The 17756-nt window shown below is 38.3% G+C and overlaps 1 protein-coding gene across 4 annotated transcripts in view; it reads left to right on the top strand.

The window, feature by feature from the left end:
- The window catches only part of GK5 (glycerol kinase 5), a 78330-nt gene extending 61397 nt beyond the window's left edge, over window positions 1-16933 (top strand). For 3 of the 4 annotated variants that reach the window (XM_043874379.1, XM_043874381.1, XM_043874382.1), the window contains 5 exons: window positions 1664-1758; window positions 8226-8329; window positions 9230-9289; window positions 9875-10008; window positions 13287-16933. In XM_043874379.1, the coding sequence (XP_043730314.1) occupies window positions 1664-1758; window positions 8226-8329; window positions 9230-9289; window positions 9875-10008; window positions 13287-13432 (539 nt within the window). In that variant the 3' untranslated portion in view covers window positions 13433-16933. Of the gene's footprint in view, window positions 1-1663; window positions 1759-2261; window positions 2576-8225; window positions 8330-9229; window positions 9290-9874; window positions 10009-13286 lie in introns of those variants that run through there. The other variant, XM_043874380.1, reaches the window with a different exon arrangement.
- Window positions 16934-17756: the final 823 nt, after the last annotated feature.

Raw genomic sequence — 17756 nt, 5'->3', positions numbered from 1 at the left:
GGGTCTAAATAACTGTCATTTTGAGTAAAATTTGCAATAATTATTGAGAAGTCCATATTAATGTTAGTTTTATCACACATGCATGAATGCTCAGTCATGTCCAACTCTTTGCAGCCCCAAGCACCATAGCCCACCAGGGTCCTCTGTGCATGGGTTTTCCTAGTCAAAAATACTGGAGTGGGTTGCCATTTCCTTCTCCGGGGATCTTCTCAACCCAGGGATTGAACACACATCTCTGGCATCTCCTGCATTGTAGTTTTATCATAAATGTTCCATAATCTTCTTGTCTTTAATAAATCTTTCATTATTACAGTGTAAGGCCAACAATATTTATTATGACCAAGTGTTGATCCTTGTTACATGATCTCTGCTGTCATTCTCACATGCTTATTCAGGAGTCACTTCACAAACAAATGCATCTGAATGGCCAGTGAAAAATATGTCAATTTTGTTAGTTAACAGAGAAGTAAGAAATCAAGTTATTGTGCAATTCCAACTAATGGTGAATATGAAAACCATAGACAGTAAGTAGTCTATGTAAGAATTGTTAGTAAGTATAGAGTATTTGTTAGTAAGTATATTGTTAGTAAGAATATAGAGTAACTGGAACTCTCATATGGCTGACAGGAGCCTTAAATTGGTTAAAAAAAAAAAAAACCCACTTTAGAAAATGATTTGGCAATGTCTGCTAAAGCTAGTGTAAATGTGAAAATCCTAGGACTCGCAATTCCATCCTTTGGTATGTAACAACCAGAAATATGTACATATACTTACCAAAAGGAAAATACATGTGTATTTAAAGTGGCCTGTTTATATTAGCCAAAAACTGGAAACTACCTACATATATATCAGCTGTAGAACAGTTGAATGAATTGTGTTTGGTGAGAATGGAATATGATATAGCTATGAGAATGAGTGAAGTACAGCTGCTTGTAACAAAATGAAGGAAGCTCAAAAGCGTGTTGTTGAACAAAAGCAGTTAGTATCTTGATCTTGGTGTTGGCTTCCTGAGTGTATCCACACTGAAAATTCTTCCAGCTTTATACTTAGAACCTGTTTGTCTTCCTGTGTTCATCTTCCTATATTATATACTTCAGTAAAAAAAAATATACTAAATTGGATCTTGATTTATTTTTGTTTGTTTTATAAAGATTGACTTTTAGTATGTGTATTACCAGCCCTTTAGAGAACTCATTAGAATAGTTTTTCAGTTGACTCTCTTAGTTGTTGTAGGTTAATATGGTTGACTGTTCTAGTTGGTATAGTAGCTGACCTTTTCATCAGAAAACTAGAATGAGTGTCATCTTTAGGAGAATTTTTTTTTAATGCCAAAAAACACATAGAATTGATTTTTGATCAGCCCAAATATATTTAAATGAAAAACTAAGGCCTGCTCATACCAAGCCCATCTATGAGGGTTCTCTGTTCCTCTTACTCCTTCCATGGGCTGTAAACCTTTGCAGCGGGAGAACCCACATAACACTAGAGCCGCTTGCCTTTTTGTTGACCCTTCTAAGTGAGCAACCTTTCACATAATATTTGTAATGAATGTTGATGCAGGTGAATACTAGTCATGTAGTATAATTCTGTTTGTCCCTCCCCAACCTCTTCGTTTTGTTTTAGGGTGTTTTTTTTTGGTTGTTGTTTGTTTTTGTTTTTGCAGATCTGTTCACAGATGCTGCTGAAACTGAAAAAATGGCCAAAAGCTTGGAAGATTCTGAAGGAGTTTATTTTGTTCCATCTTTTAGTGGATTGCAGGTATTTTTTTTTAAAGTTAATTGCAATTACAAACATTTCCCTTTTCTTGTTGTTTTGCTGTCTAGTTGCTCATTCATGTCTGACCCTTTTGTAGCCCATGGACTGTAGCCCATTAGGCTCCTCAGTCCATGGGATTATCTTGGCAAGAATACTAGAGTGGGTTGCCATTTCCTCCCCCATGGGATCTTCCCACCCCGGGGATTGAACTCATGTATCAATGTTTCCTGCATTGCAGGCATATTCTTTATTGCTGAGCCACCTGGGAAGCCCCTTCCCTCTTCTTAATCACACTTAATATTATATAACTGCTATTCCCTTATCTGAAACTGTGAGCACTGAACAGAACTAAGGGGGAAAGGGTACTTTCTCAGGCTGAGAAGTTGTGTTTTTTCTTTAATGATTATCAAGCTTTAAGTTTGTTACAGTGTGTGTGTGTGTGTTTTTTTTTCTTTAAACAGTGTTTTATTTCATTTTTATTTTTGGTTGCACCATGTTGCATGCAGGATCTTAGTTGCCCAGCCAGGGTTGAACCTGTGCCCCCTGCACTGGACCATCAAGGAAATCCCAGAAGTTGTGTTTTGATCTGGCATGAATTCCACAAGAGGGAAGAGCAAATTCTCCTGGCTTCTGCTCAGAACTCCATCTCTGTGGAAACTAAAAGTTGGCAGGTTTATTATAGAATTTTACGTAAGACCCATGGTTACTTTATCATGACTAAAAATAGCCATTTCTCAGTGAGGGAAAATAGATCAGTAAATTGGCATTCTTTACTTAGATGAGGTATACCACTGAGAATTAGAAAAGTAATGTTAAGGTATATACTACACCAATATTTTTCAGTTGTTTATAAGTTTCATTAACTTTAAAAAAAAAATCAGAATTTCTTTTGGTTAATTGTAGTGTGGGATGGTGTTTACTTTGCCTAACTAAAAAGTGAACTCAGTGAAAGGCATGATTTTATAACATTTAATTTTGTATTTAATTGAAAGATCTGTGATACTGTCTCTAATTTTAGCATATTGTTACAAAGACTTTTAAAAACTGTTTCCAGGTGTAGTATTATATAAACAAAATTCCTTTTGGGGGTGGGGAGGTGGAGTTAGTTCTGTTAATACTCCTCAAAATCTCTCCACTAAATATTTCCTCTTTCTAAAAATAAAAATTTCTTCTCCTTCTAGTCTATTCTATACTCAAACAATCACTTACAAGAAACCCCAAATTTAAGAGTTTGGATGGGGACTCCCTTGGCAGTCCAGTGGTTAAGACTCCCCACTTTCAACATGAGGGGCATAGGTTCAATCCCTGACTGGGAAACTAATATCCTGCATACCATGCATCATAGCCCGGAAAACATAACAAAAACAAAATAAAAGTTTGGATAATATAATGTAGAACCTCGTGAAAAAGAATTAGATAGAATTAGGTCAGGGTAGTTTTAAATCCCTAAAAATACCATATTTTCAAACTATAGTTTTAAATAAGCATTATTTTAATATCTATGATAATTTCCTTCTGTATACTTTATCCTAAAACACTAAGAGGTTATAGACTACATATAGAGACTGCATTGCATCTTCTTCAGAGCAAATGCGAGGCACCTGACGATCATCTATGCTAGGAAGGGAACGCAGAATATTTGTCTGATTGAGGTTTGAGGGGGAAGATTAGATGAAGAGTTGTCATCAGCAAATTGAAGTCGCTTAGTCGTGTCCGACTCGTAGCAACCCCATGGACTGCAGCCTACCAGGCTCCTCCGTCCATGGGATTTTCCAGGCAAGAGTACTGGAGTGGGTTGCCATTGCCTTCTCCAAGGGAGGGTTTAATTAGTTGACTGTGGATCCTTCCCTTTTTGAAAAACGTGCTGTGGGACCTCGCTGTGACTCTGTCTTGGTAGCTCTGTCTTTAACTTCTCTACCAACTCATATCCCTGTAAAAATAATATGAAATATATAATTAAAAACCCCAAGGTAATGCTAGAGTCCTAAAGATTAGACGACACTATCACTCATATGGTTTTTAATTTTGTGTTGCTCACAGAGTATCCCTGTCCTGCCATGCGTGTAACCTGGCCATGTGTTGAGGTGGGGTGGGGGAGGACCACAGGACAGTTATTTCCTAATGTAAAATGAAACTCTCAATTGGAAACTGAAAGGTAATTCAAGCAACAATAGTGCGTTGATACTAGGCTGTTCAGAAAATAGTGGGGAGATGACTTATAAGCTGCCAGCATCAACAACTAGAGAAAATGCGGGCTAGGAGAATGGAAGGAAGGAAGGGTCATGTATCTGTGATACTGCCTTTGATTTTAGAAAACTGTTACAGCTGCAGATAGTGGAAGGCAGGATATTAAAGGCTCCTAATAACCTCAGGGGTGTCAGCTGAGAAAGGGGCATTAGAGGAACTTCGCGGACAGATGAACTTGTGGGACAGCCACGGTAGGGAATGGGCCAGGAGGGCTAGAGCTTGGGGTTGTACACTGGATGGCATCGATTGGTGCAGCCACTGTGGCTTTGTCGAGGGAGGGGCATGCTAAACTAGAGCACCCCTCACAGGTATCAGAGGCAAGCATCAGTCATCATCTACTTGATGCTGAAGTTACTGTGACATTGGCCGTACATAGCAGGGTGGGCAGGACCTTGAGCTAAGTGCCAGTCTTTGGCAGATGAGTAGGCACGCTCCAGTGAGGGTTCTTAGATTTGCAAGGAACAGGCTTGCTTACCTCCACGCCCCCAAGAGGAGCTGTCTATCCACACACTCCTGAGCATTGGGAATGGAGAGGAGTTAGCAGCTAACTTGGTAATTCTCAGTGTTCTTCTCTGTGGTTTCTGCCTGTCTGTGGTTCTGCTTTTTTCTTCTCCTTACCAGCTTTGCTCTGTACCATTTCTTCCTCATAGCTTCTGTTTATTGTCATTCATATCCTTCAACTTTCTGCCTTTTCACAGCTTGGAAGTAAATACAGCCTTCTTCCGCCTTGTGCATCCTTTCCCTATCAGCTTCCTCTGAAGAGTTTCCTCATTCACATTTCCAGGGGAGGACTCTGACTGGGCTAGCTTGTGTTTTCAAGCCTTGGTATACGTTGAGTCAGTTGTCTTCACGCCCTGCCGTTGTGGTGCCGGCAGTGGGATTGGGGCTTGAAACACGGCTGCTTTAGACAAGGATTCAGGTGGTTTGCTGAGACCTCCTCTCCCTGTGGCCAGCAGAGGCTGTGAACTCCCCCTCTAGTTCTGTGATGACTGGGATGTCTGAGCCACGGAAAGGTAAAGGGAGATAAAGCATGATGTTGATACAGACCTTAGCAAACCCTGACGCAGAGGTACAGTGGCTGATGGTGGTCATGGGAGACTAGAACAGTGTCCTCCTGGTCCTGGAGTGTGGAAGCCTGAGGACCTGCCATTGAATGCCATTTGTCCAGCCCAGAGCCAGGCTTGTTAGAGCAACCAACCACAAAATCAGTGGAAGACACATCTCAGAGTTACTTAAGGGTTAGGGGAGTTGATTTACAATGGAAGGAAATCTTGAGAAAGCATAATGAAAGAGTTATGAAGAAATTGAGTAGTAGTGGGAAGGGTTTGAATGAGAAATGACAACTAAAATTCAAATTGTGAGAGGACTTCCCTGGTGCTCCAGGGATTTGGACTTCACCTTTCCTGTGCAGAGTGTGTGGGTTTGAACCCTGGTCAGGGAACTAAGATGCTACATGCCTCACTGGCCAGAAAAAACCCAAGACATAAATATTAGAAGCAATATTGTAACACATCAATAAAGACTTTAAAAATGGTCCTCATCAAAAAAAAATCTTAAACTAAAAATTGTAGTGGCAGCTAACCTGTGAATATGTACTGTGTCTCGGGCACTGTCATAAATTCTTCACATGTGTTGTCTTATTTAATGCTCAGTAACTCAATAAGGTAGAAAATACTTGCATCATTCCATTCTGAAACTGGGGAAACTGAGATTTGGAGCCGTTCTGTCACTTGGCAGACAAAGATTCTTTGGACAAGAATCCTTGTCGAAAGCAGCCGTGTTTCAAGCCCCAGACCGGCAGCCTCTCACAGCCAGTGAGTGACACAGCTAGCTTTTAGGACTCTGAAGTCCAGGTTTTAACCACTCTGCCAGGCTGTCTCCTGGTGTGGCATAAAATATTCTTACAATGCTAAGACAACTAGAGCCAGAGGAACTTACTTTTATGGTCTAGATTGACAAGGGCAAGAGCCATGGTGGCATGAACCATCCTGCAAGCCCCCAGGAAATTAGGCTGAAGTTCCGCTGGGGACAAGGGCCTGCTGGGGCAGGTAGTCTGTGCCCCAGGCAGGAGTCTGTTGGTTTTGCTCAGGGAACCACACAGAAATTTGCTGAGTCCTGTTGTTTCTGGTCTGTTGATGGTTCTGGAGAGCTCCCTTGATGGGCTTGGCAGTGATAGATTGAAGGTGTGGCTGGAGGCTGTCTGCCCTAGCAAGATGTGGCCAGGCCTTTTAAAAGGACATTGTTTTTCCTGTTTTATCCTCCCAAAGAGAGATTTACTTGGATTAACAAATGCAGGGACATTGTAACCTATAAAGAAATTTTTAGGTTTCTATGGAATTTATAACCCCTCAAGTTGGCTTATTACTAATGGTAAAATATGTTCATAGCTATTTGTACAAAAGTGATTTCAGGCCAGTTCTATCAAGATTTTATGTGGTATATTGGAAGAAGTCATTTTTATGCAGGAAAAAAACCATAGCAAAGGAATTTCCTTACAGTCCAGGGAAATTTCACTGTCAGGGGGTAGGTTCAATCCCTGGTGGAGGAGCTGAAATCCCACAAGCCACGTGGTGTGCCCAAAAAATAAAAATAAAAAAATAGCATACTGTGCTGTACTTGGTCGCTCAGTCATGTCCAACTCTTTGCGACCTCATGGACTGTAGCCCACCAGGCTCTTCTGTCCATGGGGATTCTCCAGGCAAGAATACTGGAGTGGGTTGCCGTGTCCTCCTCTAGGGGGTCTTCCCAACCCGGGGATCGAACCCAGGTCTCCCACATTGAAGGCGGATTTTTTTACCATCTGAGCCACCAGGAAAGCCCTAGCATACTACTAGGGACTAATTGAACTGGTTGAGTCTGACCCATCTTTGTTTTACTGTATCCTGTCATTTGGTATATAGACCAGCTTTACTGTATGTCAGCTTTTACTGTGTAAATCACCAACAGGTATTAATCATTGTGGAAAATTATCAAAATAAAATCACAGGAGGAAGAACAGCTAGGTCATGGTAAAGATAAGATGTAAAGCAGAATTTCTTCAATTGAGACATTAGGAGAAGTATTGTTTGTTCGTGGATTCAGCAGATGTGTATTAATCCCTTGTTGGGGGCCAGGTGCAGTACCAGGCCCCAGAGATACACGTGAACACATCAGATGAGTTTCTGCCTGTGATGCTAACAGTGTAGCGGGGAAGATGCAGTTTCAACAAACACAGATACATGTGATGACAAACTGTGGCACGTGATATGATGAGTTACAGGATCCCATAAAAAATGGATAGTGGGGGACCTGATCTAGTCTCTGAGATGAGAAGTTTTCCCAGAGAAAGCCGAGCCAAATTATGGAAGGGGAGTAGGATTAACTAGTAGAAGGTGTGGTAGAAAGTTTTCCAGGTAAAGGTGTGTCAGGCCCTGAAGTTAGAAGGTGCTTCTGGGCACCATTATTTCCTGACAGCCTCAGCCTATCCCTCCATCATGACCTTGTGTAGGTGTGTTGGAACTGTTCTGCCTGTTTCCTTCAGAGATGGCAAGCTCTGACTGAGAACTTTCTGTTTCAGTTTCCTGTCTCAGAATCGTCTTGCATTTCTGGCGATGCAAAGATGAATACAAACTTCATCTGATGAATGCATAATTCCAGCTCAAGATTATGGCCTTTTCAAGGCACATGTTAGGTTGAGTCATTTCCGATGTTAGTCAATCATACTATGTAAACTAACAAATAGAGTTTAGCTTGAAAGCCTGACACTATATTGGATAGAAATTATGACACTGAAAAACACATTTTTTGCCTTGTAGTTTTCTTGAAGTCTTAACTTAGTATCTTCAAAAAGCCTTTCTACTTAGTAGACAATTTCAGTATAAACACTTTGCAGTTGGAGAAAAGGGGAAATACTAGCATTGCTTTTCATTTTCCTCATGTATCTAGCTAAGCATTTCATAATTTATTACTCTGGGCTTCAAACCCTTTTCTTTGTACAGGCACAAACAGAAGATCTGACTCACAAATCTAATATCTGTGACTCAACCTTGCTTAAGTCCTATCAAAAAGTTATTTGAATAATTGGCATAATTTGGGGGCTGTCATTTATGTTAAAACTGTCTCTAAATAAGCATTCTTTTTTTCCTAAAATGGCTATATTTTTATTATTTTACTATAATATGCTTTCAAGTCTATAGATATAATTTAGAGCAATAATTACATACTTTTATTGTCTCTTACCTTAGGCTCCATTAAATGACCCCTGTGCATGTGCCTCTTTCATGGGTTTGAAGCCTTCCACCAATAAATACCACCTTGTCCGAGCAATCTTGGAGTCTATAGCTTTCAGGTACCGGAGCCTGCCCTAAACTACCCCCTCCTCATACAGTACTGCTGTTTCCTTTTATTAATTTCTACTAAACTAAATTAAATTTTTTTTCTTAATTTTAACTCTTTATACCTTTAGTTTTCATTCATACTCTGTATGGCCCAGCTAGCTCAGTCATTAGAGCATGAGACTCTTAGTTCATACTATATGATATAATCTGTTCTTATTGCTATTTGCTATTTTTTTGCATCTCTTTTTTCCCACAATTAATAGTACCAGTACCACTTTAGATTTGATATCTGAAAATTGAATGATTTTTAAAAATAAAATTTATTATGAATAAAAAATTCAAAATTTGAACTTTGAAAAGTTTTTGTTTTCTCATTCATGAAGGAGAATTCTAATAATGCTGCTGTGATACTCAAAGATTGACTCTTCTTTCTGTATATTCCCTTTGGTCTTTTTGTTATGGGTCAGGTGTAGCTTATTAAAATTAAGAATGCAACTGTCTTGAATGGATCTAATGGAACACTTGTAATGTTTACAGTTTCTCTGATTATAAAATCATTATTTTTTACATTTCATGATTTTTTAAAAATGCCATTTATGGTGTGTCATCCATACCTATTAAATGGATACTTGCTTTACATTTGTATTTGCAAGAATGGTAATAGATTAAATTCAGTTCTGAAAGAAAAAGTATGTTCTCTTGTATCAGAGTGAAAAACAGAAGGCCCTGAATCTCTTGCTTAATTGAGCATCCGTTCTTGATGTCCAGTTAGCATAATATAATGTTTTCTTTTGCATATTTTATAAATATCATGTAAATAAAACCACAGTTTCTACTATTCTAGATTGGAAAAAATAGAAAATTATTATGATATGAATTGCCTCTAAGTAGTTTCTTTGTTTTTTAACTAGAAACAAACAGTTATATGAGATGATGCAGAAAGAGATCCATATTCCTGTAAGAAAAATTCGGTATGTACACTTTGTTTCTAAGAGATTTCATTAGAAATTAGAAATCAGTGCTAGCTGCTATTGGTATATTCATCATTATGGTTATTTAGGATTTCAAAAAGAACTTATGCTTACCTTCTTTGCAATGAAATTCTTGGTCATAGGAATTGGAGAGGATGGAAAGCTAATTTTGTATTTAAGGAAAATATAGACCAATATGGAATTTGAGAGGCTCTTAGCACCTATATGTATTTTATAAAAATCTTTAATGTTTCTTTTTTGAGTGTGTGGGTATCCTTTTATCACGGAAGCTTCATGTATTTTTTGCCGGAATGTCCAAATGAATTTTTATGTTAGCTTAATTCACTTGGCCACTAGTCCCAGGTCAAGCCAGGCAGGTGGGAAAACTGATGGTAGGGACAAGGAAAGTGTTTAAAAATTGTGATCTTCAGGTCAATGCTAAGTGATATAATTTTGGAATTAAAAAGTTAAACTTTAAAAATAAAATCAAGGATCTAAACAAAAATGTGTGGATCTTTTTAAAAAGGAATAATGTTTTTATGCTTTTGTTACAGTAATTTATCTCCAATATCTTGCTCCCCACAGGGCAGATGGAGGAGTTTGTAAGAACAGTTTTGTGATGCAGATGACTTCAGACCTGATCAATGAGACTATAGACAGACCCGTCCACATTGATATGTCATGCTTAGGCGCAGCTTCTCTAGCTGGCCTTGCTGTTGGTATGTGTGGGTTTTATGAAAATGAGAACTGTCTTGCAAAACCATTTCTTGCAGATAGCATTTCTTCTCTCAAAGCACAAGATTACACCAAAGATCTGGAAAGCCTTGGCGGCCATATACTCCATACATGCATGCCCTTCACTCATAAAATACTCCTGTGACCCATACTCTTCTCTGGTGGGTCTAGCTGCACCTCTTCCATTCCTGCTGCTCTCAGTGAGAAGTATGAGGCCAGGAAAATTAATTCTCAGCTGCTCTGGTCTTTAGCATGGGAGTCTCTCTGGGTAAACTTTCTGATTAGATAATGTTTAGCTGCTAAGTCCTATCCAACTCTTTTACAACCCCATGGACTGTAGCCTGCCAGCTCCTCTATCCGTGGAATTTCCCCAGCAAGAATACTGGAGTGGGTTGCCGTTTCCTTCTCAAGGGGGTCTTCCTGACGCAGGGATTAAACTTGGGTCTCCTGCATTAGCAGGCAGGTTCTTTACCACTGAGCCACCAGGGAAGCCATCTTTGGTATTAGAAACCACTTTATTCTTCTACTTGTTGAACATTTGTCTAGTTCCTGCTACCACAGTCACTGCTGGGACTAAAGTTTAAATTACATAGTCCCAGTTATGGGAGTCTCCTTTGGGAGCACTCAGGCAAACCAACCCATCATTATGTGATAAAGCCAGTGAACAGCCGTAGTATGAGGCAATAGGTACAGATCTTCCCAGAGGAGACAATGTATAGTTCAGTTTTGAAGGGGTTAGCAGACAGCCAGGTGAGGAGAGAACAGAGGGTGAGGGTCCAGTAGTGAAGGCAGCTGGTGCAAGGGTCCTGGCCCATTCTGGTGCTGATAGAACGAGAGCCGGAGGGGACTCTGGGGAGGTTAGATATGTCCAGGCACGGTGCCTCTTCATAAAGAGGAGTTTGGAATTGATCTTGAATGCATAGGCGAGCCACTGAAGAATTTTAAGCAGAAGGATATGGATAGATCTACATTTGAACAGATCGCTTTGGCAATTAGTGTTTTCACTAATTAGTTGGGAGGCCAATTAGAGGGTTCCGTAGAGAGCAGGATGATGCTTGAGACTCTAGGAGTGTTTTTTTGTGTGTTCCTATATGGAAGGGAGGAGTGTTTGTACAAAACAAGATATTGTACACTTAAAAGTTTAGGCTATTTATTAATTAAAGTTATGGACCCAAAAAGCATCAAATCAAATTAAGTTCATCTTAATCTTTATTCTACTAAAAATCTGTTATCTTGGAATAAAATTGAAATAGTCACTTTCATTTGCTCATTGATGTTTGACTAATTCAAGTTGAAGAAAATAACTTTCCCTTAAATTGTCATTCTCATTCAAAAATTTAAGTTCCTCTGTATATTTCAACTCTTAAGTTTAATATAGTTGATGTTGCTTTTAATAATTTCACATGCCTAACTGAGCAAACGTAGAACTATAATAAGAAAAATGTTCTAAGTATGTAAACAACTCTTGAAAATTGGATAAATTAAGCTTATCATTACAGTAGGTCAAATGCTCATAAGCATTCCAGTATTGTTTATAAGGTTAATCAAATTGTTCTACACTTATCACCATATGGAACTAAGTATGTCAGATTCTCTAATGCTCATAAGCATTCCAGTATTGTTTATAAGGTTAATCAAATTGTTCTACACTTATCACCATATGGAACTAAGTATGTCAGACTCTCTTGAAGCAGGCTACAATCTGTGGTATAGCAAAGAGTTGGACATAACTGAGCACACACTACCACTAAATAAAAAACACAGGCAAATTATTTTCACACATAACATAGTGGCTTGAATTGTATTTACTTCATCTGTATTTAATTTCAAAACAAAGATACTTTACTACCTATAAGGAGCAGTTTTACCTTCTTGGAAAATCTGAAATTTCTTTTTTTTAAATAATGATTATTTTATATTTATTTGGCTGTGTCAGGTCTTAATTGTGACATGTGAACTCTTAGTTGCTGCATACAGGATCTAGTCCCCTGACCAGGGATCGAATGCAGGCCCGCTGCATTGGGAGGGCAGAGTGTTAGCCACTGGACCATCAGATAAGTCCTAGAAAATCTGAAATTTCTGATTAGATTATTTCTCTCTCAGAAAATTGAGACATGAAGGCTATGTAGATTCTCTGTATTTTCAAAATTCATCCAGAAACCGGGTGTGTTCAATACATATTTAATAAAATAACTCTTAGAAATATATATGCCTTTAAGTGTAAATAATAAATTCTGAAAATAAGAATTTTAAGAACATATTTATTTCCATGACTATATTTATCCAATTGTGTAGTATACTAATAAAAACTATTTCTAGTCTTCTAATAACTTCTATAAATTAATATCTTTAAATACAATCTAAAATGCTGACTTTGTATAGGAAGAATGTGACCTGACAGAAAACGTTGGAAGAAAGAATTTTATATGTCAGCTTTATTGGTAAAAGAAAAATATACTTTTGGAGACTTGTCAACTATGTTAATACTTCAGAGTAGGTGAGATGTATCAAGTTTATTAACAAGAGATCCCTACCTTTTAAGACTAGGAATGATCATAGGCATGCGTTTTTTATTATAAATCACATGTCCCTCTTTGTAAAGAACAGCATATGCCAGAACTACAAGATTTCCTTGAACTGAAATTTAAAAGCCTTGCATGAAATGTGATAGTTTTAAAAAGAAATTATTTATTATATTAATTCCCAATTTTGAATTTTGTGCTTATCCTAGGGAATTGCTTCTTACTTCCAAGATATATGATAGAAATCTTAATTTAGGGAATTCCCTGGTGGTCGAGAGGTTAGTATTCAGTGCTTTCATTGCCATGGGCCCGGATTCAATCCCTGGTCAAGGAATTAAGGTCCTGTGCAAGTTGCGCAGCATGGCCGAAAAAAATCTTAATTTATCTTTTTTTAAGAATTGTATAAAAAGAAAGTATACTATTTCTTGGGTTTTTTTTTCTTTCTTAATAGCTAGTCATGAAATTAAATGATGGCAAGATATGGTTGTTCTAGAAATGATTTGGTGCCTTTCTATACAGAAATTACTCTGCTAGTTAGAAACCAAAAGATTTTTATTAAATCCTAGTGTATATTATTCCCAGGGATAGTCAGTCTAACAAAGTTCAAAGCAACAAAAATTTTGAATTGTGTTTTAAAGTAGTGACTGTTTACCTTTGCACCAGTTCACATAGGTTTGTAGGTAAACTTTTTGGGCTCATTATTTGCCTTCAAACTTGAGAATAAATTTTTTCATCTATAGGGTTTTGGAGTGACAAGGAGGAGCTAAAGAAACTGAGGCAAAGTGAAATGGTTTTCAAGCCCCAGAAGAAATGGCAAGAATATGAAATGAATATGGGGAACTGGGTCAAAGCCGTGAAACGCTCCATGAATTGGTATAAGACGTAACACTGGTGGAATGGCTGAAACCACGGAGGGCTGATCGTCGTGATGTGCAGCTGAGCCAAAACTCGGGAATAACAACGAGACCGACCGTGACCGAGAGGAGGCTTAAACTGAGCTTTGCAACCCCAGAGAAAAAGCCCTGCTTTTTGTAAAACAAAACAAAATACCCATTAAAAAAAAAAATCTAAACCTTGGTGAGAGATTGTAAGGCAACAATACCTCAGAATTTCTAAATCTTCGTTTTGTACCAAATTCCAAAGGACATTAGCCATTTCCAACTATGTTTTGACTCTCACGGGCCCTCCTCCTTTTTGTACTGGGCCTCCTTTTTGTACTGGGCCTCCTTTTAATTACAATGAAAGTAATTGTTTATTGTCTGAGTTCATGATTCCAGGTTTGTTCCAAAATGATGTGGAAAGTGTTCCCTTAATTCTTTAAAATTGAGTGAGGTACTCAAAGTCCATATAGATAGAAAGAAAGAAAATGACTGAGGAAACAGGGAATTTTGAAACATCAATATTTTTTGTTGAAAGCCATAATTGTTCAATGTTGTATCCAATATTAACTCAATATGTCTCTCTCAGATAGGCTTACTTGATGGCCAGTTGTTTCCTTTATTGAGCTTAAAGGCACTGCCTTAATTTTCCCTTGTTTAACTAAAATCTGAGCTTTTTTTATATATTGCGAAACTCTGAAAAAAATAATTTTAGTTAATACAACCAAAAAGGTTATCGATTCATAAGGAACAAGAAAGTACTAGGTTGGCCAAAAGTTTCCATAACATTTTATGGAAAAACCTGAATGAACTTTTTGGCCAGCCCAATACTTCTCAGATAGCATTTCTTTCAAAAACTTCTGCCTGAAGTATAACATCTCATTTTTTATAAAATGCAGGTAGTAGATACAAATCTTGCCTTTCTTCTCCTGTTCCTTATTTGTTGAGATGCTAGTGTAAACATCTTTTGTTTTTATTAAGTGCCTGGTTGACAGAGCTTCCTTTGAAGACAGTGCCCTAATTGATTGGCGACTCAAGAATTGCCTTCACTGGGGTATTTTACTTGTGTGTTGGTGTCTTATTTTAGCCCAGTCTACTCATCTCACCAAGATCGCTGCTGACAGGGGATGGGAATGCAGTTGTGCTAGTGACTGACCCTCACACACTGAGCCAGAGGTCACAGGGAGGAGCCAGGGAGAGGTCTCCATTGTCAGACTCTCTTTATGGAAACAGGGTAGAGAGGTGAGTGTTGTGAGAAGCTTCAGGCCGGGTGTAAAGTCGTCCTAAGACAAGTTGATCACCTTCCAGCATCTTCTCCTGTTATCTGCCCCTCCCTACTTGTGGACTGGGTTCCTTTTTTTTTTTAATTGGCGTATGATTGATTTACAATGTTGTTAGTTTCTGCTGTACAATGAAGTGAATCAGCTGTCTGTATACATATATACATATATCCCCTTCCTCTTTGACCTCCCTCCTTTCTCACCCCATCCCGAGTTCCTTTTAGATTTGTAGTAATAATGTATTTCCCTCTTAGTCAGACTTTATCCCATAAAGTCCTACAGTTACAGAGCTAGCTGCTAGATAATGTAATCAAAGAAGTGACTATTTTTCTTTCTTTTTAAAATTTTAAATTCATTTATTTTTTAATTAAAGCATAATTGCTTTACAGAATTGTGTTGGTTTCTGCCAGACATCAACATGGATCAACCATAGGTGTACATTGCCCCCTCCCACCTCCCTCCCCATCCCACCCCTCTAGGTTGATACAGAGCCCCAGTTTGAGTTCCAAATTGTGCAGCAAATTCCCATTGGCTGTTTGTTTTCCATATGGTAATGAAGAAGTGACTTTCTTAGAGAATTTTGCTGTTGCTATCACATATGTCCATCTCAGAGACAGACAGTGAAGTCAAAGTCGCTCGGTCATGTCCGACTCTTTGCAACTCCATGGACTATACAGTCCATGGAATTCTCCAGGCCAGAATACTGCAGTGGGTAGCTTTTCCCTTCTCCAGGGAAACTTCCCAATTCAGGGATCAAACCCAGGTGTCCTGCATCGTAGGAGGATTCTTTTGCAGCTGAGCCATGAGGGAAGCCCAAAATAGTCAGAGTCAGAGACAGATAAGATCACAGATATTGGATTTGGAAATATTTTTGTTAAACGAAGGTGTTTTGTTTACAATAATAAATCAGCTCCCTTATGTAGATAATATTTTCATTCTTTCAGTTTCTCACATCCTTTTTTTTTTTTTTTACAAACTTAGTGACCAATTATAAGCTTTCTTATAGAAGTCATTTGAAAGCTGCTCTGTTGTTTTGCTATTCCTTATTGACTGCTTCTCAGAGGGTATGATTTCCATAGGAAATCATTCTTTTTGTATTAGGATATAATGCATTGTAATATTATTAACACCTAAGTGTTTGTTAGTTTATTCATTTTCCACATTATTCTTTCTTATCATAAAATCACAAAATAAAGGAGAAATATATTTTAATAATGGGTACAGGAAAATAATTTTGAATATCTTTGACTGGAGTTGAGCATCTCCTCAAAAATCACTAAGTTTTTTCTTCTGTTAGTTTAGGAGATAATCTTTTATTTTTAGTATCTCTGGCTTTTTTCTTAGGAACGGAGTTATTTAATTTTTTGTCAGATTTGATCTAAATCACAAACGTGACCACATTGGTTTCTGTGGTTGTAGAAACTGTTGATTATCAAAATCAATTGAGCAAAAATATTGTCCTATCTTTCTAGTTTATTTGTCATGTGTATGCTGATAATTGAAGTTAAAACTATTTCTGTGTTAATATTTCTCAGCATGTTTTATTTCCTCACTATGGATCTACTAGATCCATAGGAGAGCTGTAGCTATCTTGTCAAGGAGGAGAATCTTACTGTACAGTCCTTCTTAAAGTGGTTCTAAATGCTTTTATACTCTAGACTTACTGATTTTTAAATTTTTTAATATCCAACCACACCTTGGCTTCTCAGCCTCAGCATCATTGACATTTGAGGGCAGATAATTCTTTGTTTTGGGGTGCTGTGTATTATATGATGTTTAGTAGCAGATCCCTGAGCTTCACCCTCTAGCATCTCTCTACTTACTGTGGCAAAATGTCTCCAGCATTGCCAAATGTGCCTGGGAGACAAATGACCCCAGCTGAGAAGCTCCGAGGTAGGCTGTTGGAAGAAAATTGAAGACTCAGTGAATTCAGAGTGTCTGTCCTACTCCTTTTCTCTCTCCTTCATTGTTACCTTAGGAAACAGTTAGCAAAAAGAAGTGATACTATTTTAAAATAAATAGTGGTTCTTCTTTGCTGGTTAATAAGGTGGGGGAAAATGTCATGTTGTAGTCGTTTTCTGCTGTTTTTACCCAGCTACCCTCACCCCCCGGAGAAGGCAATGGCGCCCCACTCCAGTACTCTTGCCTGGAAAATCCCATGGACAGAGGGGCCTGGTAGGCTGCAGTCCATGGAGCTGCTGGGAGTTGGACACGACTGAGCAACTTCACTTTCACTTTTCACTTTCATGCATTGGAGAAGGACATGGCAACCCACTCCAGTGTTCTTGCCTGGAGAATCCCAGGGACGGGGGACCCTGGTGGGCTGCCGTCTGTGGGGTTGCACAGAGTCAGACACAATTGAAGCAGCTTAGCAGCAGCAGGACCCCCGTCACCCCCATGTCTGTATTCTCCGTGGTCTTAATGAGTGTGTTGATGACTTCAGTATAGAATTAATATAGTCGCCAGATCATCTTTGATTTGATCTGCCTTTTTGTTTCCTTTTCATCTCTGAACAAAGGGGATGAATTCTCTTTTAGCTGCCTTTGTGCAAGCCTCTACCAAACTAGAAGATCCCTGCAAGCAGAACCCATGTCTGCTTCCACAGAACTTAACTCTGTGCCTTCCTATTCCTGGGGTGAATTTTTACTTTGTGTTTATAAGTGCAACTTTTTTTTACCTATACATTTTATCCTTGATGTTACATATGTGTATTGACAGGGAGCAACTTCTGTTTGTTACAGTAAACTATGTTTTTTTGAATTAAGAAGGACTACTTTATTATGAGAGCTATTACTAGAATCTTCATACTGTTTATTTTAAAATTCTTCTTATGTTTATACTTTTGCATATCTATTTGTGTAGGGATACACATCCATAAATACACATTAACTTTCTAAGGTACAACTGAAGCCTTTTTTTTTTTTTTAACTGAAGTCTTTCTATTTACAGGTTTTGTGTATTTAACTGCAGATGACTAACGCACAGAATCTGAGGAATGCCAAACACTCTCATGTTAGAGGGAAGAAACTTCAGAAATAGTCCCTTTTGCCAG

This window comes from Cervus elaphus, chromosome 19 (assembly GCF_910594005.1).
Source record: "Cervus elaphus chromosome 19, mCerEla1.1, whole genome shotgun sequence".
NCBI classification, from domain to species: Eukaryota; Metazoa; Chordata; class Mammalia; order Artiodactyla; family Cervidae; genus Cervus; species Cervus elaphus.
Note: the sequence above shows the minus strand (reverse complement) of the source record. Positions and strands in the feature narration are given on the sequence as shown.